The 25,322-nt window shown below is 43.5% G+C and overlaps 1 protein-coding gene across 2 annotated transcripts in view; it reads left to right on the top strand.

The window, feature by feature from the left end:
* The first annotated feature begins 1,245 nt into the window (after positions 1–1,245).
* The window catches only part of ITGA6 (integrin subunit alpha 6), a 64,245-nt gene continuing 40,168 nt past the window's right edge, over positions 1,246–25,322 (top strand). The window contains exon 1 of one of the 2 annotated variants that reach the window (XM_075609068.1): positions 1,246–1,724. In XM_075609068.1, the coding sequence (XP_075465183.1) occupies positions 1,543–1,724 (182 nt within the window). In that variant the 5' untranslated portion in view covers positions 1,246–1,542. The remainder of the gene's footprint in view (positions 1,725–25,322) is intronic. The other variant, XM_075609069.1, reaches the window with a different exon arrangement.

The raw sequence follows: 25,322 nt of genomic DNA, 5'->3' as shown, positions 1-25,322 counted from the left end.
CAACGCAATAATACATTTAAGATGATTTTAAAGGAATGCTCATTTTCAAGTACTGTCCATCTTTGATGTATTTTTTTTATACTTTTACTTGAAAGCACCAAAACTTTGGTTTTGGTGATTGAAAAATACAATTTGTTAAATTGAGATGTTGTAGCGGAGTCATGCTCTTTTGCAGTTGGGGAGTTGGTTCTTGCTGCAGAATAGATACAATTGTACGTTTAATTCCTGAGTGAGTCACTTCCACTCCCTGTGATCCTATGCAGATCACGCCGTCTCCCGGTGCCCTCACAGCATCTACGTGTACCATTTCCTGGTCGAATATCTAACACAAACAATCCCAAATACCCATAATATTCTGGGGCACTCCTATTAAAAATGAATCTCACCAATAACAATACACATCTATGCCTCACATCCATTATACAGACTATGTAAAGCACTGGTTCCGAATAGAATATTGGATGTAAACAGGAATAATAATGAGAAAGTAAAAACTGCATTCCAGTGATGGAGTAGTTTAATATGCAAGACAATTACATCTGAGGATCTACCCATGTGACAGCATCAAATCAATGGAATATGCCCTAAACTAAAAAATGCTGGCACAGAATATTAAGTGATTGTTCTAAAGGAGAATATACTTAAATTACGGGCACATTTCTTGTATAACAATATCTAACATGTACTTCCTTTTGCTGATAGATCAATTATATCAGTTGTCATGGCATAAACATTTTTTCCCCTGTAAATGTAGCAATAAGAATAATGACCAGGGAAGTGTGTGTTATTAATTATAAACGTTAATTAAAATCAAAATGTGTTATCAACGTCTCTTGGCTGCAAAAAGTAATGGGACAAAAACAGCACCATGCATATCCAAAAACAAGCACATTTCCTATGGCAAATCTCACCCTTTATTTTTCCAGTGTTGCCCCTTTTTTGCATTCCAGTCACTTGGATAAGCAACCCTCAAACTGTATTACAGCAACCACTGCCTGATTTTGTGCTACCTGAGGCACATGGAAATGACTTGCCTAAGGTAACAGAGTTTGGATGTCAGCCCAGATCTGTTGGCTCTCACAGTGCATTGTATGAGCCCCTCCCTGTGTTACTGTGTAGACTTGAGTTATATCAGTTTGCAGTGTGGCTATGCAAAGGCACCTGCTCCTAAAGCCCGGAAGCTGGGCAGAGACTTACTTACAGCAAGGAGGGGAAGCAAAAAAAAAAAAAAAAAAAGAAGTGGGTTGGGCAGGGAAGCCCTGGAGAAAAGAATTGAGCCCCCAGGCTTCAGACAAGACTTGGGCAGTAGGGCGGAGCTCTGCTTAGCTCAGCACTTGATATAAAAACCCTGAACTCTCTGGAGAACAACGGTGCCATTCAGCTCCAGCATACAAGAGTGGGACAGGGGAAAGGGCAAAGGAAGGGGGGGGCAGTAATAAAAAGTGAGCAAGAAGAAGAAGAAGAAGAAAGGAGATCGTGAGAAACACCAAAGGATTTTTTTTATTTTTTTTGCCACCCTCTGGGAGTGTCTATTCTGCACATATGGCGGCCGGTGGAAAGATGGCTCTGATCTACCTGCTGTGCTGTACCCTTTCCTCTTGCACCTTGATCGCTGCTTTTAACCTGGACACCAAAAATGTGATCACGAAAGTCGGAGACCCTGGGACCTTGTTCGGTTTTTCCCTGGCCATGCACCGGCAGCTGCAACCCGTAGAGAAGCAGCTGTAAGTCCCTGCACCTATGCTCTTATTCCCTACTCTCTCTGGTCATTTTATTATCATCAGGCGTGGATTGGAGATCGATGAAACGGGGGGTGCATGAAGAAAAGGTTATCTGATCATAGATCTGTATCTATATGTGTTTGGTTTATCTTTTTGTGTTTTTGCAACGTTTTAATACCAACTTTGGGCAGTGTTTTTGCATGCGATGGTGTAACAGGTTCGCTGCTGTCCTCTTCAGCACCCAAAGAGTTAACATGACCCGAGATCAGGTATACAGTGTGTACTGTACACGGTGCAATGATTTAGCACAAAGAACTAGTGTTCTGCCATTTACTGGAACTGACACTTTTTTCGTTATAATTTAATATATTACTTGTAATACATCCTAGAACACCTTATAATTGTAGGTTTATATATGCGGTGTTCTAATAAGAAAGCAATCTTTAAGTGGAATAGAATTGTGTGTATGTGTATATATATTCAATGTGTGTGTGTGTGTGTGTGTGTGTGTGTGTGTGTGTGTGTGTGTGTGTGTGTGTGTGTGTGTTTTTTTTTAATTTATTTATTTGAAAGCGCTTTATTAGAACTTGCAGCTGGCAATCATGGGAATATCTGAAGAAGTTAGATCAGAGGTTATGTGTTATAAGACCTGCCTTAGCACTCTGCTTCTTTGATGGACTTTGCAACCTTGACATGATGTTTGATCTTTCAATGTAAATGATTAAACCGACGAATAATAAAGCACTGCCCTTTTTAACCGCTTCAGTGCTTGAATAATCGGCAATCGGTGTATCAGCAGCAGTAGACCAAGCAGTTTTTTTTAGTTTGATGATTAGTTTGAGATCTGCTCTCCCCCCCCCCCTGTTCACCTCATGTTTGCATTGTTCTGTGCTTGCTTGCTTTGCCTTTTCACACCCTGATGGTTGTTCTGTATGCTGACTGTCAGTACACTACAAAAAAAAAAAACACAGTGTGGTGTTACAACCCGCCCTGGTGCTCACTGGAAATATAGTATGGTGTGGAAACCGACAGATAAGACACACAGTTTTTTTGTGTAGCACTGTCTGATGACGTGTCTAACACATATAGTTGTCCAATGTGGCTTTTTGTTTGGTCTCACACTTGTTGCACGTTTATGAAGATTCTTGCTTAGAACATTTCATAATCGAATAAGGAGAGTGGAAATGCAAAGGAAGCTGTGTATCAATGGGCACCAAGGCCTATTTTGAAAGAAAATGTACAAGTTTCTATTGTATTTTAAACCTCTGTTACATGTTAACTTATAATGCTGACTTTGTTCACAGCTGTTTACCAAATAGACATTACACTACAGGGAGTGTAATACAACAAGTGCATCCAACATAAAAACACAATGAGAAAACGAATCCCTGCCCAGAGTAGAGTGTACAATCTAAGTACCAAGTGATGTTTTCAACTGTTTTGCCCAGTTTACTTCTGTTTTGGATTTCAGGGTTGGTGATAGGAGGAGTTAATGAGGAAGTACCTGGCGCACACATTATAATGGGACGTATCAAATTCTATGTCTATATTCGCCATTTCTGAATGCCCTCCCAGCTTGACTTGGCATAAACCCCTCCGATTAACCACTTGCGTCAGATCTAAGTCATTGGAATAACAAGCATTTGACATTTTGGTTTAGTTGAACTTTTAAGAGATAGATAGTTTATCGTGGGTTAAAAGAAGTGCAGACCGGTACACTACAGTGACTACTTGCTGTGAGTTTTGCAGCTGGGATAATTCTTTTGAGACTGTGCATTTTGTGGTATAAGTCAATGTTATATTCTGTGGCGGGTATCTCTCCAATGAGTGGAATCCTGAGGGGTCAGCTGGGACGCTTCTGTGCTCATGTTTTGGGAGAGTCTCCTTTTAGCTTACAACATTAGCCACTGTAACTACTGGAAATCACTTACCCCAAATTAGCAATGCTAATGACATGCTTATTTTTTTTTATCAGTTCTTGCAAAAATTTCCATTTTCACTGTAAAAGATCAATGAAGTTAATCAGTCTGGGAATGCAGGGTTTCCACCATCTTGCATCCCGACAATGGAATTAGCACAACCTAGTACATAGAGTTGAAAAGTTATTTGCGAGCACAACCTGACTAGGTAGCAAAGTTGTAGAACAGACATATTCACTGGATTTCTTAATGTCAGAAGTGCTTTTATACACTCATTGGTTTCTGTTTTCGAGCTGCTGCAGTTTTTATCTAGGAGATAATCTAGAAGCAGATTTGAGTGATTTTGTGTTCCTTCAGCAAAACCAGTGCTTAGTTGGTTCATTAGTTAGAAATGCAGCAGACTGTGGTATGTACTGTAGGCATTTGTCTTGTCTCTATCCATACTCTGATATGAGGGAGGGTGAATTAGATTTACAAACATGCTACCTTTTCACTCTCACATACCTCCGGTGGGGGTTGGTAATCTTGGTTCTAATGCATTTTCATCCAGTTGCTGCTATGCACAAAAACATAATGGCGACTCAGCTGGCTACTGATTACTACCCCAGGTAGAGACATTTTTACAGGCAATAATTTAAATTGTATTGATTGTGGTGTAGATTAAATGATGTGTATCCAGAATTGCTACCAGTTTTTGTTTTATTGGCGTGTTTTTTTGTGTAGAAACATTTTGCATTCTATTAATAAATCGCATCAGTCATTTAAAGTTGAATTGTTGCAGCTGTTGAGGCTTTCGTTTGTGACTAAATATTGTGACTAAAGTAAAAGGTCACAGTGTGTGCTCATTTGCATGCCATTTCCCAGAATCCCTGGCTGCAGTGTAAACACTATGCTAGGAGATAATGATGACAAGATGGGGTTCAGACATGTCTGAGACATGTGAATGTGCTCACAAGTGATATTTTTATTTACTGACTAAATATTATAACTTCCGTTTCTATTCACCTCAGAAGGATTTGCTGATAGCACAGTCTAACCACTTAGATTGTAAGCTCTCTGGGGCAGTCGTTTCTTTCCTATTGTATTATAATTCCATTGTACTGTATTGTCTTTGTGCAGCACTGAGTACAATTTAGGTACTATATAAATTACGATATACAAGTAAGATGCATTTTCTGATAGCACAGGCTAAATAAGATGTACTTGCTGATAGCCCAGGCTAAGTAAGAGGTTCAGGAATTACCACTCCCAGTTTTTGCAACCAAAAGCAAGACATCTTTGTCATTGCTTTTTCTGAACAGTGCAGTTTAGAAGCCAGTAATTCATGCCAGTGTGTATACAGAAGTGTTTGCTAGAAAAGAATTCCAGAGTTAAGCAGAACAACAAAAAGGGTCAGTGTCCTGAATGACCACAGACATGGCCTGGGATTACAGCAGGCAGCCTTTTGTTATTCAGAAGGCTCAGTTTGAATGAAAAAAACAAAAAAAAACAACTGCCTAGAAAGTCTAGCCCTAATTCCAATCTATAACATAATAGTAATGGTTCTAAAATGGTTGTAATCCCTGGCTGGGCACAGGGGCTATGGCACTTGATAAATGTTAGTTTTGTAAATGATATTGTAGTACAGTGTGAGATCGTGTGAGATCTTAAGTCTTGTAGTAACCAGTGGAAGCGGCAAACCACAAATGTACAATGCCAATCAATTTATAAATGTTGGTGAGGACATAAAATTACAAAAAGCGTATTTCTAGTGTATTTTCATGGACCGCATCTTTGCTGTTTCCAAACACAACACAGTGCCCGCATTTCAGTGCCCAGGACATACTTGAAAACGAGAGGTAACTCTCAATGTATTACTTCCTGGTAAAATATTTTATAAATAAATAAATGTGTCAGTGTTGTGCAGGAAGCCACATTCATGTACATCTTTGCTGTCCCAGAATGCAATGTGGCTACCTGAAACGCCACTGTGCAGCTCTAAGGACCTTATTCTACAACGTGAGATAGCGCCGAACGGAAAGCCCCATTGAAGCCCCATTGAAGCCCCAATGGGGATTTCTAAAGTACATAGTAGCAGATGAATAAGGACCTAAGTGTAAACGAACCCTGGAAAAGCCGAGCCTCCACATAGTCACCGTGAAACAAATCCTCGTCTTAACAATTTATTCTGGAGAAAATGTTAGTCCCCTTTCATTTGAATTGAAATAAACTCCTGCCGCACTGGGAAGCATTTTTAGAGCATATTGAATAGGAACTGTATGTTTGTATTTATACACAATTACTTCTTAATATTATATAGGCTCCAAGTGTTTGTATGTTGTTCTCCATGTAGTGTTTATAGATGCTCTCTTTGGTTGGACTTGTCCATCCGAGCAAGTGGTATCTGTATTTTGCCTTCATAAAACTGGGAGCAAATAGATTCAGATCCAACTCGTACAGAATGTGCGTAATTTATGGCGGGAAAAGGAAAGGGCAATTGTCAGATCCCTTTCAATATGGTGAAATTGTTCCAAAAACCTTTGTCATATTCAGAGGCGGAACTAGGAGTGAAAGTGGGGTACCTGCCCCGGGCACAGCCTGACGGGGGGGGGCTCAGAAATCTCCCCCCCACCCTGGTGCCTGTGTTGTGGCACTACATTGATTAACCTGTTCCTGCGCCTGCCCGATCCTGCTTTACTAGCCCAGGTCAGTGAGGAGGAGGTGGTGAGGGCGCAGGTCAGTGAGGAGGGGGTGGTGGGGGCGCAGGTCAGTGAGGAGGGGGTGGTGAGGGCGCAGGTCAGTGAGGAGGGGGTGGTGAGGGCGCAGGTCAGTGAGGAGGGGGTGGTGAGGGCGCAGGTCAGTGAGGAGGGGGTGGTGAGGGCGCAGGTCAGTGAGGAAGGGGTGGTGGGGGCGCAGGTGATTGAGGAAAGGGTGGTGGGGGCGCAGGTCAGTGAGAAGGGGGTGGTGAGGGCGCAGGTCATTGAGGAAGGGGTGGTGGGGGCGCAGGTCATTGAGGAAGGGGTGGTGGGGGCGCAGGTCAGTGAGGAGGAGGTGGTGAGGGCGCAGGTCAGTGAGGAGGGGGTGGTGAGGGCCCAGGTCAGTGAGGAGGGGGTGGTGAGGGCGCAGGTCAGTGAGGAGGGGGTGGTAAGGGCGCAGGTCATTGAGGAAGGGGTGGTGGGGGCGCAGGTCATTGAGGAAGGGGTGGTGGGGGCGCAGGTCAGTGAGGAGGAGGTGGTGAGGGCCCAGGTCAGTGAGGAGGGGGTGGTGAGGGCGCAGGTCAGTGAGGAGGGGGTGGTGAGGGCGCAGGTCAGTGAGGAGGGGGTGGTGAGGGCGCAGGTCAGTGTGGAAGGGGTGGTGTGGGCGCAGGTCATTGAGGAAGAGGTGGTGGGGGCGCAGGTCAGTGAGGAGGGGGTGGTGAGGGCGCAGGTCAGTGAGGAGGGGGTGGTGAGGGCGCAGGTCAGTGAGGAGGGGGTGGTGAGGGCGCAGGTCAGTGAGGAGGGGGTGGTGAGGGCGCAGGTCAGTGAGGAGGGGGTGGTGAGGGCGCAGGTCAGTGAGGAAGGGGTGGTGAGGGCGCAGGTCAGTGAGGAGGGGGTGGTAAGGGCGCAGGTCAGTGAGGAAGGGGTGGTGGGGGCGCAGGTCAGTAAAGGTGTGGTGGGGGCGCAGGGAAGTGAGGAAGTGATGGGTCGCTGGTTAGTGATGGGATGGTGGGGCCACTGGCCAGTGATGGGGTGGGGGTGCAGGTCAGTGAGGGGGGGTGGGCCACTTGTCTGTGTGGTGGTGGTGGGGCCACTGGTCAGTGAGGGGGTGGGGGTGGCTGCTGCAGCGCTGACAGCTTAATCAACACCGTGCTGATCAGTGAGGGGGGAGCAGAGACTGGGGGTGGCTGAGGCTGGGGGTGGGAGCAGAGAGTTACAGGACCCTGCCCGCCCCATCTCTCCTTGATGTCTGTGTGAGGGGGATATCAGTGTGCTGCTGTGTGACTAGTGTGTGTCTGTGAGTGGGCTGCTAGAGTGTGTCAGTGTCTGCGCATGTGGCGCTGTGCTGGGGGGGGGGGGGGGGGGCAAGATAGGGGAATTTGCCCAGGGCGCAAAAAACACTAGTTACTCCTCTGGTCATTTCCTTGTTATCATGGTCAGTTCACTTTATCTCCCTGTGCCTCAGGAACTAACAATACATTGTCGGTTCTAAACACAGGGATTTCAATCTGAAAATCTCATGTACATGGGGGTAATTCTATACTTCCCAAAGTGACATTATTGCCATTTTCGGCTGAAAATCTCCATAGACTTCAATGGTAATTGTCATCTGAAAACGGCCCAAACCGCTGCTTCAGCAGATGTGGGATAAAGGGCCTGAAAGTGTTGAGATTCCACATTGTGAAGTGCCTGACATTGGTAGTAAATCACAAGCAGTTTTTCCAAGTAATGATTAATGTTTCTCTTTATCAGCTTCTTGTAAGGAAACTCTTGCCATTCTAATGCTTTGAATGGGAATTCTAATTCATTCTTCACCCGTTAACATTCCAAATCCAAGACTGACCAGCTATAAATATTGCTGCCTCCGGTTTTTAGAGGAGTTCAATCTGACATGATTGACTGACTTATATAGGCTATAAAATAGTAATTGTTAGGAAAATATTTATCCTTATTCTCATTGCTTATTGATTTGTTCTGTCAAAGGTAGAACAATCAATTTATCACTAGACTGGTTACATTGTCTAGTGCTTTATATGTTGTCTAATGATTTTGATCCTCTTAGAGGCAGCCCAGGGCCCAAAGAGAAATACTGCTTGTGATATGTTTATCATTAAATACGTTTTTTAAACCTATAATGGTTCTTTGGCAATCCAGTGATTTGGAGAGTTTTTACAATCTTAGGGCGTAGTTCTACTGTATATAGTCCTATGCAGACTGTTTTCGGCCGGAAATTCCCATTGGCTGCAGTGGGGATTTTCAGATAAAAACAATGTCACATTGGACTACATAGAAGAAGGAGCCTCATCTCTTTTGTGCTAAAACAATTTGTTGGAACTAGCATCTACAGAAAAAAAAATTGCTACTTGCGTACATTTAACTTTATTATACATATCACTGACATTATTTCACTTTGGTTAACAAAAGTAAACTCGTTTACAAGAACCAACCATATTTACATTGATTCTCTTACAAGGTCTTTCTCAGCATGATCAAATTAGATTAAGGAAAACCAGGCAAAATAAATATCCTTGCGCCTGCATGTAAAATGAAGATCTGTAGTCTGGTCTGTGCATGTCTGCACAATGTTCCAGCGAACTGGAGATATAATAAAAATAACTCTATCTTAACCACTAACAGGGAGTTTTTAAAGGAGCAGCCCTGAAGAATAACTTCTCAGTATGTGGTACTGGGTTTGCAAATAAAACCATAACCTTGTAGCTCGAGTCAATTATATTTCGGAGACCCACTGCCATCTTTTGGCGTCGCCGCCCAAAAACAAATGCATTGCCGCCGCTGCGGTAGCGCGAATTTTGGTAGCTAGTAATATTTGATTTTTCAAGGGCTGTCGCCTCATGTGACAGCCCATGAACCAATCAAATGCCAGTACGCCCGCGACGTCACCCGTCGCGGGCACTATACATGCGGCCTTACGTTGCAGTTTTTTATTGGCCGTGTCATGTAGGAGATTTAAACCACCATGTTGTTTCCCCTGGAGGGGTCTGCAATAATACCTTTACCAGTAAGTATCTTTTGAACCAGGGGTTTTCCAGAGCTGAAAATATCTTATTGCAACTCTGGGGACACCCTGCTTCCCATCCTTTGGGGTAAAGTGTGTGTTTGTGTGTGGAGGGGTGAAGAGGGGTAATTTGACAAAAGTTGCAGATGATGAGCAGCACAGCCAGAAGAATCTAACTTCAAACTTGACTGGAGGGAAGGAAAAAAGCGAGCACTCCAAAATGGCAATAAGGTCTGGTTTATTGCAGGCTAGACAAAAAATAACAGGACCACACAAACGCACCATTAACCATAGGGTTAAGGAACCCTATAATTATATTGTGAAATTCTGTGGAACTTCACCCCTCTCTAATAGTGTGTCTGAGAAGCATTGTACGGAATCCCAACCTTCTCTAATAGCGTCTGAGATTTAATGCATTGTAAGGAACCCCAACCCTCTCTAATAGCGCATCTGAGATCAGATGCAGTGTGAGGCCCCAACCCTCTCTAATAGTGTGTCTGAGATCAGATGCATTGTAAGGAACCCCAACCCTCTCTAATAGCGCATCTGAGATCAGATGCAGTGTGAGGCCCCAACCCTCTCTAATAGTGTGTCTGAGATCTGATGCATTGTAAGGAACCCCAACCCTCTCTAATAGCGCATCTGAGATCAGATGCAGTGTGAGGAACCCCAACCCTCTCCAATAGCGCGTCTGAGATCAGATGCAGTGTATGGAATCCCAACCCTCTCTAATAGTGTGTCTGAGATTAGATGCATTGTAAGGAACCCCAACCTTCTCTAAGGCCCGGGCCATGGTGCCTTCGCCCGCGCTGAGGCGTGCGGAGGCTGTGGGAAAGTGGGTGCTTTCCCTGGCCATGGTCGACGAGCCACGGGGAACGTTCCTAAGGGCGTTCCTAGGGGCGTCACGGAGCTGGTTTGCCCTCACTGGGCGAACCGCTCACGTGACCCGTGTGTTGTGCCAAGAAATCAGTTTCAAATGATTTCTTGCGCAACGCGCGCTGCCTCCGCCCGCGTGTGCCTTAAGGCAGTCTGATCGCGCCCCATGCGGATGCCTCCGCGCGGTCTCCCCCACCATGGACTCGGCCTAATAGCACGTCTGAGATCAGGAAATTCTTCTGCATTTGGTACCATTTTCAAATGACTTGAAAATGGCATGAAACCCTTTGGGTTTCTTACGAACCCTAGATGCAAAGTACATGATACACATACAGTAAGTGGTGAATTCCACTGGGAAATCAATTGAAAACATCAATTGTATTGATAAATTACACATTAACAATGAGATGCCAGTATTCAAGGAATCCGGAATTTAATTTGCAGAAACAATTTTATGAAGCACTGCATGCAATCAGATGTCTATTCATTAAGATGACCATAACCCATATAGAAAAAGTTAAATTAAATATTTCATATATCATTTGCAATCTGCTGTTTAGAATTCCTTTAATTATGCAAAGCATGTGATGGATTGCTGAGCAGTATTGATGAAACGTGTCATTGCTGTGCATCTTGTAACAGCAGCGATCAATTTGAAGAGGACACAGGCTGTATTTACAGATCACATACAAATCAGGGCACATGATAATATGTAAGTCTAAAATCATTAAGCCAGTGGGTGTTAGGTTTCTCCAGTTGATATAGTGCATTAGATCTGTGGAGTGAGAGCCAGACCGCACCATGCTATAATGTTTGTGCATCTAGAAACATGTACTCTTGGTTCTAATGTGATATTAACAACAATTGGGTACAATGGAGCTCCAAATCCTAAAGATTATAATAAGACTATCAGAGTTTGCAATGGAAAACAAAGAAGCCAAATAAAAGGAGAGATAATAAATCTGCCATCTTTCAAGACAGGGAGATAAAACGGTATTTTACTATGAATATTGCTCTAAGAACCATATTCACTGATTAATGGTAAGTCACAAATAACCTTACAGCCAGGGTTGCCACCACTCCGGGTTTGACCCCGGAGACTACGGGTTTGGCCACATATCTCCGGGCTATGGGTTTATCTTGTAAATCTCCGGGTGGCGGCATTCATCAGCGTCTTCCGGCGTCCTTGGCATCCTCCTTGCATCTCCCCCCGGCAACTGCTGTCAATATGGCTGCACGGCATCAAATGGCGCAGCGGTGCCATGACAATGTGACATCACATGGCTCATCAGCATCATAAGGCATCCCATTGTCATGGCAACTTGACGCCTCGTAGCGTCCCATTGTCATGGCAATGTGACGCCAGCAGCCACATTGACTGCAGTTGCAGGGGGGAGATGCCGGGAGGATGTCGGAGGGATGCCAGGAGATGTTGCCAGACGCAGACGCTAAAGGTACGAGCTAAATGTAAAAATGTTATCTCCAGTAGAATGTGGCGACTTATGTTAAAAGTTTATTACATAGGTTTTATTTTATTTAACTTTATACGTATGTAACTGTCATATACTGTAGGAGTACTAGGACCTAGGGAGACAAAACCAAGCTAGGAGCAGCCAAGCATTTGCTCCATGGTTTTAGTCAGTGCCAGAAGTCTACCAGATATTAGAAGGACGGAACAAGAGAAGGTATACCGCCCTAGTACAAAACTTGCTCCTCACGTGCTCTCTGGGTCCTAGAGCCACCTTGTTGGGAGAAGTTGTATTAAGGAAGCAAGAAGTTATTTTAGTTTACTATTGCTGTTGAACTGTTCAGTAAAGTCCCTAATGTCCATTTTTCATCCTCCTTTGCTTGCCACCCTGATTGTGGTCAGATTGCCATCACCCCCTGAAGAGCAGCTAAATAGTGACCAGTAATGACTTGAAGATAAGTACAAAAAAATGATCAGCTCACAATTTTCTTACCAGCCTACCCCTGCATACTGTACCTTTATCCCTCTCTCCCTACACTCCCTATCTCCCTCCCACCTCCCTCTCTTTCCCCCTCTTCCACCCTCTCTGTCTCCACCCCCACTTTCCCCACCTTCTCTATCCCCCATTGCCACTTCTCTCCCCAACTCCCGCTCTCTCTCTCTGGTGCTTAGCTGTTGAGAGGGGGGTCGGGGCCCTACCCACCGGCGGAGGAGGGCTGCCCAGGTGACTGATAGCAGTAATCACCTAATTTACTGGATTTAAATATACCAGACACATCTGTATTCTATATATGGATGAATGGCTTAGCCATCTCCCTGGGGTAATTAGGACTAGAATAACGATGCTAATAAGGTCTATTGACTTGCCTGTCATAAAAATAAATCCTTTGTCTTCTGCTGCTTATTTTATCGCTTAAGTGCTGGAGAAGCTTGTAACACATTGCTCTGCAATAAAACAGTTTATAGGCATATACAGTATAACCCCCTTTATGCTATAGGATTTAGGCCACAACACAGTCAAGATAGAAGGAATCTTGCATGTTTTGTCTACGCTCAGAGCCAGGCCTGGAATGTTGGGATTTTTTTAACAGAGATAACAGTGTTATCTTCTTGAATGTCTCAAGTTGTGTTCACCATTGCATCACTAGCTCAATGTTCCCTTTAGTATTTGCATTGAAGGAAAATGTGCCTTCTGTTATTTTAGGGGCAATACTTTATGCAAAATTGTTGCGACTCCAAAAATATGTATTTTTCCTACTTTGACTAGTTATCATTTCTAAGCTCTTAAAGTTGCGTTCCACTTAGGCTAAATTTTGTTACTTATTAAAACAGCAATCCTGAGATTTTTTTTACAGAATGGAAACCACAGAGCTGAACCACGTTATTTTTAGCCCTGGGGACCGTGTGGTACCCGAGATACAGTACTGTACTTACCTGGTAAAGATACCGATGTTTTCGGTGCTGGTGCTCCGTATTGAGAATTCAGTATGGCCATCAGTGTCGACCAATAGAAAGAAACAAGCTTTCCTATTGGCCCGTGGATTCCACAAGATTTTGTAGCCATAATGTTTCACCAGGAGGAAGCGCCAACATCACCAGTAATTATTTTGGGAACCGGGGGATCCCCAACACTTGAGAATAGGAGGGGTTCATCACCACAGGACCAACTAGTTCCCCCAAAAAATCAATAAAACAGTTTTTAAAGGGTCACATGTTGCAATGTTCTCATGGTCAGTTAAAGCAGCCATCCCGGTTGTCGTGATTTAATTTTTTTTATCTTACCTGAACCGGGTATTCATAGTTCAAAGGGAGTTGATGGTGGTACAGTAATGGATGGTTTGTGCTACTGTTAAGAATGTACAAAGTATCTTTTGTTGTATTGTAAAGGCACATAGCCTGATCTAAATTCATGCACCACAATATTTGTATTTCAGTCTTGTCAAAGCCAAGATAAAATGATCAGTCCTTTTTTTTTTTTACCATTACAACTAAAAATGTTTTTAAACTTCAGATGTAAAATAAAATCTTAGCTAGTGCACATATCACTATCTTATCTGAAAGCTCCACATAAAATTGTCAATCAACTTTGTCTTTTTTTTTCCCGGTGGCCTGATTGGAAAACTGCAATGAGTTAGCAATACAAAAAAACTAAAACGTGTTGGAATTACTGAGCAAATGATCCGATAGTGACATTGTTGAAAATAAAATACTCTCTGAATCATCTTGTCATTAATGTGAGTAATGGTAGCATTCTCTAGGTAAAGAGGGATTGGTAGTTTTTCTCTGCTAAATCTGGTTATATTTTTGCCTTGACTATGCAGCTGGGTGACTTTGATAGGTAAACCTCTTAGTGTTGGTTGTTATTTTGCTGTTACAAACTTTGGTTTGTGGCGTAAATTTGAATACCTCCACAATATATCACAGAAAATAAAAAGGTAAAAAAGGTTGAAAGTAATTTATATTTCGGAGTGTTTTTACTGTATTACTATTGCAACAGGAGTTACTATTTGGGGCTGTTGGAATCTTCAGCCATGCGAATTAACTGGATTACCTGCCCTCGAAATACCTGACAATACCCAACTGAACAGCATGTACAATGGGTGAAAATTCTAAGTTCTATATGTGAGTCATATAGGGTGTTGTCCACAGTGTTCCTGAAACATTTCTTAACATCTTGTACTCAGTGTAAAGCAGAAATGTATTCAAGTTTAAACTAAACTTGCATGTAATCCAGCAAAAATGTAAACCTGCAGGTCATTGTTTTCGTCTGAGCTTGCTGGTCCGAGAATGCTTGAAGAGAACAGTGAACATGCACACTACATAATGTTACTGCAGATGTCTGTACACTTCCAGTCTTTAGGGATACTTTGTACGGTGTTGCCATGATAGTTTTTAATGTTGTCCATTCTACGCCAAATAATTTCCACAGCGGTATTGGCGTTTAGAGGGATTTGGAGATAGCTGGGTGCAGGGTACATGATTATTAGATGCTGTTATCCAGGACCCCATAACAATATATATGGGTAGTGTGCATTCATACTAAGCGTGCCTCTTATTGTTGCATGTTCAATTTCAAGGTCGAGTCTGAAAATAATTGTTCCTTTATTTGTAATCGTGCGTTTCTTCTTATCCACTATCAAAGGAAATATTCTAAAACAGATCTCTTGGCAGTTCATTTATGTATCGTACGGCATAATAACAATTAAGCTTCATCTACTGGTACAGCCCAAACTAAAACATACTATGGGATGGAGAATGGTAAAGCATTCTTAGTCGCTCAATGGTATAGTTTGTTCTAATGTATCTACTCTAAAAACAGATTCATATAGGCCTAGTCATTTCTTCATCTACAGATTAACCTACGCATGGCTTGTTACTATGAAGCAATAATAAAATAAAATGATCAATTACTTATCAGAAGTCTGGGCACAAAGCCTATACTCTTATCTTGGCCTTGGACAGACTCCGTCTTGTACCCGAGATGTTTTGTGTACCGTCCTCTGTTCCATAAACAATTTTAACTTTCCTACCAATCAGTTGTTTTCCTTAAATGTGTTTTTCTCACATTCCACAATCCTTCTACAAATTCAGTAGTTCTCTCAAATTATAACAAAGTTAAATCTATCAAGATTCTGAATAACACAAATTCCATTTACAAGGTTCAGATTCCAGACATTTGCATTAACCATTTCCCTGCCTGGGCGTGCTACAGAACCCGTTGCTAACTAATCGTTTACATGTTAACTTGATGATATTAATAAATATGCACCACACCTACATTTCGTTTTGTGCTGTGCTGAAAAGCTGTGTGATACGGCATGCATAAGCTTCTAGGGGTCCATGTCAAAATGGCTTTGAAGCAAAAGGTGACACTGTGTGCTTATTTCCATGTCATTTCCCAGAATCCTCGCTGCAATGGAAGCACTGTAGGCTAGGAGATAATGATATAAAGCAGGGTTGCAGACCTGTCTGAGACAGGTGAATGTGCTCACAAGTGATTTTTTTTTCATTCGCTGTATGCTATATGCTGGAGGGTTTTGTCACTTTTTTTTACCCATCATAACTTTTTTAAGGTTTTCTACTTGCAAAGCTACTTATCTTACTAGAACAGGGGGGCGCATACTTTTTTCCCTGCGCCCCCCTGCCGGCGGTCCCCTCACTCCCGCGCCCCCCCCTCCCCAACCCCCACTTACCCGCGCACCGGCGTCATGATGTCACGTTGCCATAGCAACATGATGTCACATGACCTCGCAGTGTCATTTTGACGCCGCGTTACCATGGTGACGCAGGGAGGAAGCCGCCGGAGCCACGGTAAGTTAGGTTTACAGAGGCCCTGCAGCTCCCCCGGCACTTAATTTAAGTGCCTTCGGGAAGCGCGCGGGGCCTCTGTAAACCCCGCGCCACCCCGTCGGCAGTCTCGCGCCCCCCCTGGGGGTCGCGCCCCCCAGTTTGCGCACCGCTGTACTAGAACACTATGGTGAAATGCCAGATGTTCTTCTTGTAGATATAAATGTCGTTCTTAAACATAGGACTTGATGCAGTGAATTCGGAGGGGGGAGGGGGATTCAAAGCTGCCACTTGTTATGTAAATCTTTTAAAAATATTCATCCATGGGAATGCTTTTTTAAACTTTATACCTACTACAGTAAAAACCAGGGCCAACAGAAGTGTGAGGCGTTGTTGGGTAGAAGCACGAGGATTAATCAATACCAGGACCATTGGCACACAGGTCAGGGACTTCCGTTCGGGAATATCAACCACTGCCATATAGTTTCCCGTTATGAAACTACTTGTTAGTAGCCCAGCTGGAGAACTTTTTCCTAGGATTGGGGTAACGTAGACCCCTGTCCCGGTTAAATTGCTAAAAGACAAGCGCTGATATTCTTAGGGCCGTTCTAAAGTTCTTTTCCTACTCTTTGCCCCTGTCGGACGGCTGCACGCTCACTGCCGTGCGCGAGCGGTGCAGCAAGCACGCGCACTATGGAACAGCCCTTACTCTAAAAATGTAATACAATTATGGAGCCATAATTGTTATAGTTACATATAGTTTCCATGTGAGTACTGGAGATGGGTACATTTAAGCGGTTTATAAATAAAGTCTGAATGAAAGTTAGATGACGCTTAATATCTCACAAGCAAGGCCTTCTGTTAGTGCAGGAAATGGAGGAAGAAACTTGTGCTGACTACGAAAGCTCATGTACAAATATACCTATGAAGAAGCACAGGATCCATTAATAGGTATGACCTGCAACAAAATATTCCGAACTGATACGGATACTAGAACTGCAGTCATTTCCAAATCTATGTTCAGCAACTTAAACCACACCATGTTTGAGGAACTACCAGTGAATTTGGAAGCACACGCGTGCATTGAAATGAATGAATGAATGGTTTCCTATGTTTAGTTAATATTTTACTTTATGGAAGAAATGGGACTTGCTCGGGAAACGGCTATCACTGGTGGCACTAACTCTTTTGAATTGTTGGGGCTGTCAAGAAGGGAAGAGAAACCATGAAGAAATATAAGGTGCATATTAATTTGTTTGTGTTATATTATACTGTAGATATTGTAAGTATATCAAAAAGCCTATGCGTTGCTCCAATCAACAGGAAGGAAGGTTTAAAAAAAAGTGTTGCTCTAAGCTGAGCATTTCACCGACACATAGCAGAGGAAAACCACAGCCTACAGTTTAAAACAGACTAAAACCAACCTCAAAAAAAAGCCACACTGCATAAAAGAATCATATATATATTGTGACAAACGCCCCTCTTTTGTAGTGCTGACGTCTGTCTGGGTTCTTCCCGACACAGTCTTCTAGGGTTATTTAATACAAAAACAGGATCATGCAAAGTATTAAGCTGCTTAACTCAGGCTTCTGCCTGCTTTATTTTCATCCAAGTAAGGTACTGCAGCTTTAACATGTGTAGGTTAGAGGTACTCAGATACTTTCATTCAGCAGTTCACTCATTTCATTGTTACAGTATTTCCCACACTGTTATTTCAAGTAAAAAGAAACCAAACTATATAAACAAAATCCTATCCCTTTCAGGGATCTAACTACACATCAAAATCATTCTCTCTAACAGCTGCTGGCCAACTAAACTGGTTCCCCAGCTTAAAACAATGCTCTCTCATTTAGGGTCACAAGATACAGCACAGTCTTTTAGCAACAGCAGTAACCATTTGTTTGTCTTATCTGTTTGGGGTGTCCAGGCAAATCCTCTGGTACTGTGATACGTGGAGAGGCCGTCAACCTCGATACTGGATGCAGGAGAGTAGCGACACCCCCAGCCCCCAGGCTCCAAGGAGAGAGAGTGAAATGCAAAACCTCTCTGCTCTAAATACCTGTACATGTGATTAGAAGAGCAGGTGAGGGAGAACTAGAGCCATTGTAATCTGTGGTCTGGATTTTCCATCCAGCTGCCTGAGTTAATGTGAAGCTGTGGAACGGATCATTTTTAGCTATTCCTGCACTTTCTGCTCTAAAATGGGGCAGAAAGCTGCCTAACATCTTTGGACTATGTCACATATCCCCCTCCCCAGCTCACACCTACTGGGGTGAGCGGCCATGGACCTCACTGGGGTGAGCGTCCTACCTGAAATACTTGAGCTAACTCCTCAGTACAATATTAAGTATTCACATGATACGAATATGAACTTCATTATAAATTTACCAACCGAAAAGGGCATTTTTTTTTTCCATATTGTAAGCTACCAATATTTTTTCTCTTATACTACAGCCTTGTAATCTTAAGGGCCATCAACCCTGTATATTAATTTGTAGTTTAGCTACATTTTCAACACAGAGAACCAATATAACATTGTAATATTGACAAAATGCTTATTTGCATAGTTAAGTGTCCGTGACATAGTCCACACGTGTAATAAAAAAAAAAAATCGGTCAGTTCCCCCAAACATTTTTTTTTTTTTTTTTTTGACTTCCAGTCTATTGCATCCTTTGACTTTATTTCATAGCCCGCTGCAACCTGCAAATGACTGGACTGTTTCTTTAGCTTCTGATGAGACCCTTGGACCAGATTCTCCTTGGCTCCACAGTGTGGTCCAGATTGGTGAGATATGGAACTATTCAGGCGCCATGTTAACCTTCGTTGTTTTTTCTTTTCAATCTTTGATTTCCCTTTTGTGGCCATTACCAGGCCTTTGGGTTTTGGAGACCTAGTTGCCTCTGTACAAACGTAGTCCATATTAACCATGTCATCAGGATCTGTCAACAAGTTTGTGTTTTCAGGAACTGCCACCCACTTGGCTAAAACATCTTCTGTGTTGTCCTGGGTGTGTCCACTAGTTTGATAATCTTCTGGACAACGTAAATGAAATTGAGGATCTGGATTTTTGAATTCCAGATCAGGGAGTATATTCTCAGGAGGGTGCCTATCTGTTTCTGGAATAACAGCAGCACAATCAAAGTCAATTCTTTCTCCTTCCTCTTTGTCATCAGTGAGGGCATTGAGTTTACTTTCCCTGGTCTCCTTTTGTGACCGTGTCTCTTTTAGCCTTGGAATCTCTTTCTCCAACTTCATCTTTATAGCAAATCGTAATATTGCAACAGCATTGAAGATACACGTATAGGAACGTACAGCTTGCTTGGTTAGGAGGTAGGATTGATAGCCCGACTGAACCACTTTAGCCGCTTCTCCCATGTCCGTCATCTGTTTCAGAGCGAGGTTTAACTCTGTTTCATTTTCTCTATTCTTGACCTGCAGCTGCAGGTGCTCCTTCCGAGTCTTGTCCAGCTCCAGCTGCAGCCGGGCCCCCTCATTTGCCGTGTGGTCCAGCTGCTTGTAGATATCGGCCATCTCGCTTTTATAGCGCAGTGTCAGGCAAACCACCTGACGGACGGACACCTCCTCTCTCTTGGCGCACTGTATCTCGCGCTCAGCCATCTGCTTCTGCAGCTCTTCAACCTGATCGTGCCAGACCTCCCTCAGGGTCTTCACCTCTTTCTGGTGCTTGCTCTGGGTTTGCATCAGCGCCTCCATTTTTTGGAGCTCTGCAGTTTGTGTCGCCTGGATCGCCGCTGATTCTGTATTCTGCAGTGCTTCCTGCATTTCTAACTTTTCCTGAATCAATTGCTTCTCCACTTTTTCTGCTTGGTGAAGCTTCTCATCACTTTCACTGATCTGGTCAGTCAAGTCTGAATTTTTCTGTGTCAGACTTACATTCTCTCTTTTTACAGTCTCTAAATTACTCAGGGTATTCTCATAGGTTTTCTTCAATGTACACAGCTCTGTGCTGCGAGCGTAGACCTCATGGCGTGAGAGTTCCAGCTCTGCTTTAAGCGCGCTAGCCTCTTGCCGAGAAACCCCCAACTCTGTGATGAAGTTTTGCACATCTTTCTGGGACATCTCATAGCATAGTTTCCAGTCAGTTCTTGTTTTCTTTGATTCGCTTGGCTCTCTGCCTATGGTGGTAGCAGTAGCCTTTGTCATCTCTAGGCGTGTCGTCATTCCTGGGACGATTGCGCCAGGCCCTATGGGCTGTTGCTCATCTCGGCGCCTTTCTGACGCATGTCCTGACAGCGCAGGTTCAAGTGGCTCGGTCACTTCCCCTGTGACTTGAGGAACAGTTTTCTTTCTTTTTGCTTTATTAGCTCCAGAGATATCAGTGGTCCTGGGCACACACTCACTGTTATCAGCTTCCACATCTTGCTTGCACTCACAGGGCGTTGCTTGCTTTTGCAGCTGTTTGTCTTTGAAAATTTTGGGGCACACATCTTCCATGTGACCTACTTCACGACAGGCCCAGCATACTAAATTCATCTGTAGGTACGGCTCTCCTCCAGGGTCGTGATCATAGTATGGCCTGAAGGGACACTGTTTTGTATGGTTACGTACATTACACAACAAACATTTCACGTCGGCCATTTTAGAAACCCGGCAGGGACAATTGCTAGCTGCAATTTCACTCACTTCAGCAACTTACATACAGCACTTGCTAGCTGCAAATTCACTCACTTCAGCAAAAGGCATTAGCTTTACAAACAGCACTTGCTAGATGCAAAAAAAATTTTTTTTTTTTTCTTCAGCAAAACATTTTGGTTTTCTGTTTGGGTTCAGGGTGCTATTGCATCCACACCGCACATTCTCTGTGTACGCTAGAAGCACAACTGATATACACAGTGGAACAGACTTCACTCATAGCATCTGTATTTTACTTCAGCTGGGCGGCCATTTTAAACCCCCGCATTTATTTGCAAACCCACAGACTTTAGTGTCTGCCCGCATTCTCCACCATATGTGACAAACGCCCCTCTTTTGTAGTGCTGACGTCTGTCTGGGTTCTTCCCGACACAGTCTTCTAGGGTTATTTAATACAAAAACAGGATCATGCAAAGTATTAAGCTGCTTAACTCAGGCTTCTGCCTGCTTTATTTTCATCCAAGTAAGGTACTGCAGCTTTAACATGTGTAGGTTAGAGGTACTCAGATACTTTCATTCAGCAGTTCACTCATTTCATTGTTACAGTATTTCCCACACTGTTATTTCAAGTAAAAAGAAACCAAACTATATAAACAAAATCCTATCCCTTTCAGGGATCTAACTACACATCAAAATCATTCTCTCTAACAGCTGCTGGCCAACTAAACTGGTTCCCCAGCTTAAAACAATGCTCTCTCATTTAGGGTCACAAGATACAGCACAGTCTTTTAGCAACAGCAGTAACCATTTGTTTGTCTTATCTGTTTGGGGTGTCCAGGCAAATCCTCTGGTACTGTGATACGTGGAGAGGCCGTCAACCTCGATACTGGATGCAGGAGAGTAGCGACACCCCCAGCCCCCAGGCTCCAAGGAGAGAGAGTGAAATGCAAAACCTCTCTGCTCTAAATACCTGTACATGTGATTAGAAGAGCAGGTGAGGGAGAACTAGAGCCATTGTAATCTGTGGTCTGGATTTTCCATCCAGCTGCCTGAGTTAATGTGAAGCTGTGGAACGGATCATTTTTAGCTATTCCTGCACTTTCTGCTCTAAAATGGGGCAGAAAGCTGCCTAACATCTTTGGACTATGTCACAATATATATATATATCACACTTATTAAGGTTATGGTGGGTAAAAAAAGTGACAAAAACCCTACACAGTAAAGCATATAGCAAATGGAAATATTGTGTAATATGAGCTTGAGACAAAAGGTGGCACTGTGTGCTCATTTGCATGTCATTTCCCAGAATCCCTTGCTGCAGTGGAAGTGCTGTGTGCTGGGCGATAATGGTGAAAGACAGGTCTAAGACATGCAAATGAACATTCAGTATACATATACATATACATATATAAAGACTAAAATAATGTTTGTGTGTGTATTTGTGCCCCCTGTGATTGGCCGGCAGACGGCCACGTCACAGCAGGGTGTGACAGTCACACCACCCACACCTGGCCGCCGCGCCTAACCCCAACCCGCCGCCCCTCATACCCTCCAGCACGAGCGGCATGCCGCCTCACCTCAACCCGCCACCCCTCACACCCTACACCCTCCCGCCTCACATCGCCGCCGGCTCCCACATCACCCGCTGCCTCCCGCCTCACCCGCTGCCTCCCGGCTCACCCGCGGGAGCGCCGGGGACCTGGGTAGGGGGGGGAGAATGAGCGGCGGCTCCCACATCAGCTGCGCCGCACTGCCTCCTGACTCACCGCCTCACCCCTGGGAGTGCCGGGGGCCGGGGTAGGGGGGGGGGAGCACGAGCGCCGGGGATGGGAGAGGGGGGGAACGAGCGCCAGCTCCCGCATCACATATATACATATATACATATATAGACCATACTATACCGGTTGAAGCACGACATCAAGGGATAGCACACAGGTAAGTTGATCACAAGTTATTTGTATTGAAATAGAGACACAAAAAATGACGTTTCGGTCCCCCAGTGGGACCTTTATCAAGGTGGTGCAGAAAGGTCCCACTGGGGGACCGAAACGTTGGTGTTTGTGTCTCTTTTTCAATACAAATAACTTGTGATCAACTTGCCTGTGTGCTATCCCTTGATGTCGTGCTTCAACCGGTATCGTATGGTCTATTATTGTGTTATGGGATAAGCACCAAACTTTGTTTACTTTCAAGTGGAGTGCCGGCTGTGAGTGATGAGTTTAGGGGCTTAATCTAGATTTCATGCAGCAGCCTTATTAGACCATTTCAGACTAAATGAAGGGAATTTCGGTGCAAAATGGCCCAATGAGCCACTTTGGAATATATACAATAAGCCTCTCTGCTATATATCTATTGAATGAGACCGTGGGTAAGGAGATTAGATAATACAGTACATTATATGTTGTCTCCTCCTCATGATAAATATGTCTAAATCAGGATTTGTATCTAAATTCTATTTTACGCCTTAGTCAGTCTCGATTTTCCTCTAATTATCTCACACTTTCCCTGGGATTTGAATTCCTTTTTTAACAGCACATGTCGAGTCAATAACTTGTTTTGATGTAATTCAATACCTTGCATGCCTAGACGCCAACTGTGGTCTATGGACTTTTCGGAGTTGCTGTAACACAAGTAATAGCAAATGAAAACTTATCTTCTCAGTCCATTGGTAAGAGGGAAAAAAATCATGCACTGTGACTTCTTTTCTCCTATCCAAAAGAAGATCAGTAAAAGCATTGGTTTTATTTATAGTTTATTAGCAATCTGCCGTTTTAAAGGTGTGCTGTACAGAGCCACTCGGAACCACATCTCGAAAAAAAGTCAAAGAAATTCTTTCATCAAAAAAATATCCTCCATTCAAATTCATAGATAATCAATAAAAACATCAAATGGGTGATCTCCAAAAAGAAAAGTCGTCACAGCCCAAACGCGTTTCTTAGGCTGGTTATATAGTGCGGGCGCGCGCAACACGTGCGCCTGCGTGGCAGTTTTAGTTGGCCGAGGTGAGTCAGCCATTCTATAATGGTGCCGCGCTCGCATGGCAGGGAGCTTGGAGCGGACCGACGAGGGAGAAGATGAAGAAAAGAATGATTTTGAGCCGCTACCGTCGCTGTAATGTATGTATGTGTATGTATGTATGTTTGTGTGTGTGTGTGTGTGTCAAAGTTAAAAATAAATAAATAATAGTTTTATTACAACTTTTTTATTTTAAAAATATTATTTCATACATAATTCACAATCTACACACACACACACACACACACACACACACACACACACACACACACACACACACACACACACACACACACACACACACACACACACACACACACACACACACCATACACACGAAAAGCATGCGGCATGTGCACGCGCGCGCACGGCCGCAAACAGTATAGAACGGCCTTCACGCTGGGATTTTCTCAATGGCTGCTTCAGCACATGTTCAATACCATAGCAATCTCCAGTTAATATAATCACGGCCATTTTTAACAAGTCATTAAAAAAAACATAATTCTAAACGCACAATAATAAACACCATAGAATATATAGTGAGCAAGGCCTTGCTCATAAATGTCCATTGGTGTATTATTCTCGTAAGCATTTACGTGCATAGTAAAGCTGCCGTTCCGTGAATAAATCCTCTAATACTGTACTTTTCGGAAAGAATGCTGCAACAATTCCAAAGTTATTAGAGTCGTAAAGATGTGAGTTCAACATTTTTCAACAGCATATTGTCAGAAACAACCCCTTGGCTGCATGGAATGACTTCTATATTCTGCATAGAAGGTGTTGATTGTATTTATTGCCTATTGGACTGCACTGCATTTCCTGTTTTTAGTACAGTGCCAATGAAATATTGGCAGTAATTACTTTGAATATTGTTCATGACATGGGAAACTTTTTTCATACCAGGTAAAAAGTCCTCCACCTGCCTCCTGTCACATTTTTGTCTCCTATAATAATAATAGCATGTTCCTGTATAGCGCTGCTATATTTACATAGCTCTTTACCAAGACATTTTGCAGGCACAGGTCCCTGGCCCATGGAGCTTACAATCTATGTTTTTTTGGTGCCTGAGGCACAGGCAGATAAAGTGACTTGCCCAACGTCACAAGGAGCTGACACTGGCCATTGAACCAGGCTCCGCTGCAAACTCGGTGCCAGTCAGTGTCTTTACTCACTGAGCCCCTCCCTCTACCTAATACTAATACAAATGCAATAATGCAGCCACCTCCTGTGTGGGGTGCTGCTAGCACACTTATGGTGTTTGTGTTTTAAGGGCAGCTTCAAATGTAGAGATGAAAGAACTCTATTTTGCATTTTTAACTAAGTAAGCTGGGTTACGTTGAGTTGGTGATCCCCCTGTGTTCTTAGCTCAGGTGGGAATTAAACTCTAACCTCCCCCATGGTCTTAAGTGGTTACCTATGACTGTAATGGTGAGAATTTGGCTCCTAAGGGCAAGAAGGGTAATCAATTGGAAACCAAAGATCCTGAGGGAAATTCCTCCTTTTCTTTCAAATCATGTATCATGTAATCCACAGACACAAAGCTAAATGTCATTTAACGGGTCAGTGCCAAGAAAATGCTTCAAATAACTTCTCAGTATAGTCAGCTTCCATGGAAAGATTCCATCAACCTTAAAGTAATAGAACTCGAACACCACGAGCATGTGAGCCCATAACACAGCTACTGCATCATGGGACTCCTGGTGGGCCTGACCTCATGCTGTGTTAGCTGTCATGGGGCACCCAAAGGGTCA

Source organism: Ascaphus truei, chromosome 7 (genome assembly GCF_040206685.1).
Source record: "Ascaphus truei isolate aAscTru1 chromosome 7, aAscTru1.hap1, whole genome shotgun sequence".
Classification (NCBI taxonomy): Eukaryota; Metazoa; Chordata; class Amphibia; order Anura; family Ascaphidae; genus Ascaphus; species Ascaphus truei.
Note: the sequence above shows the minus strand (reverse complement) of the source record. Positions and strands in the feature narration are given on the sequence as shown.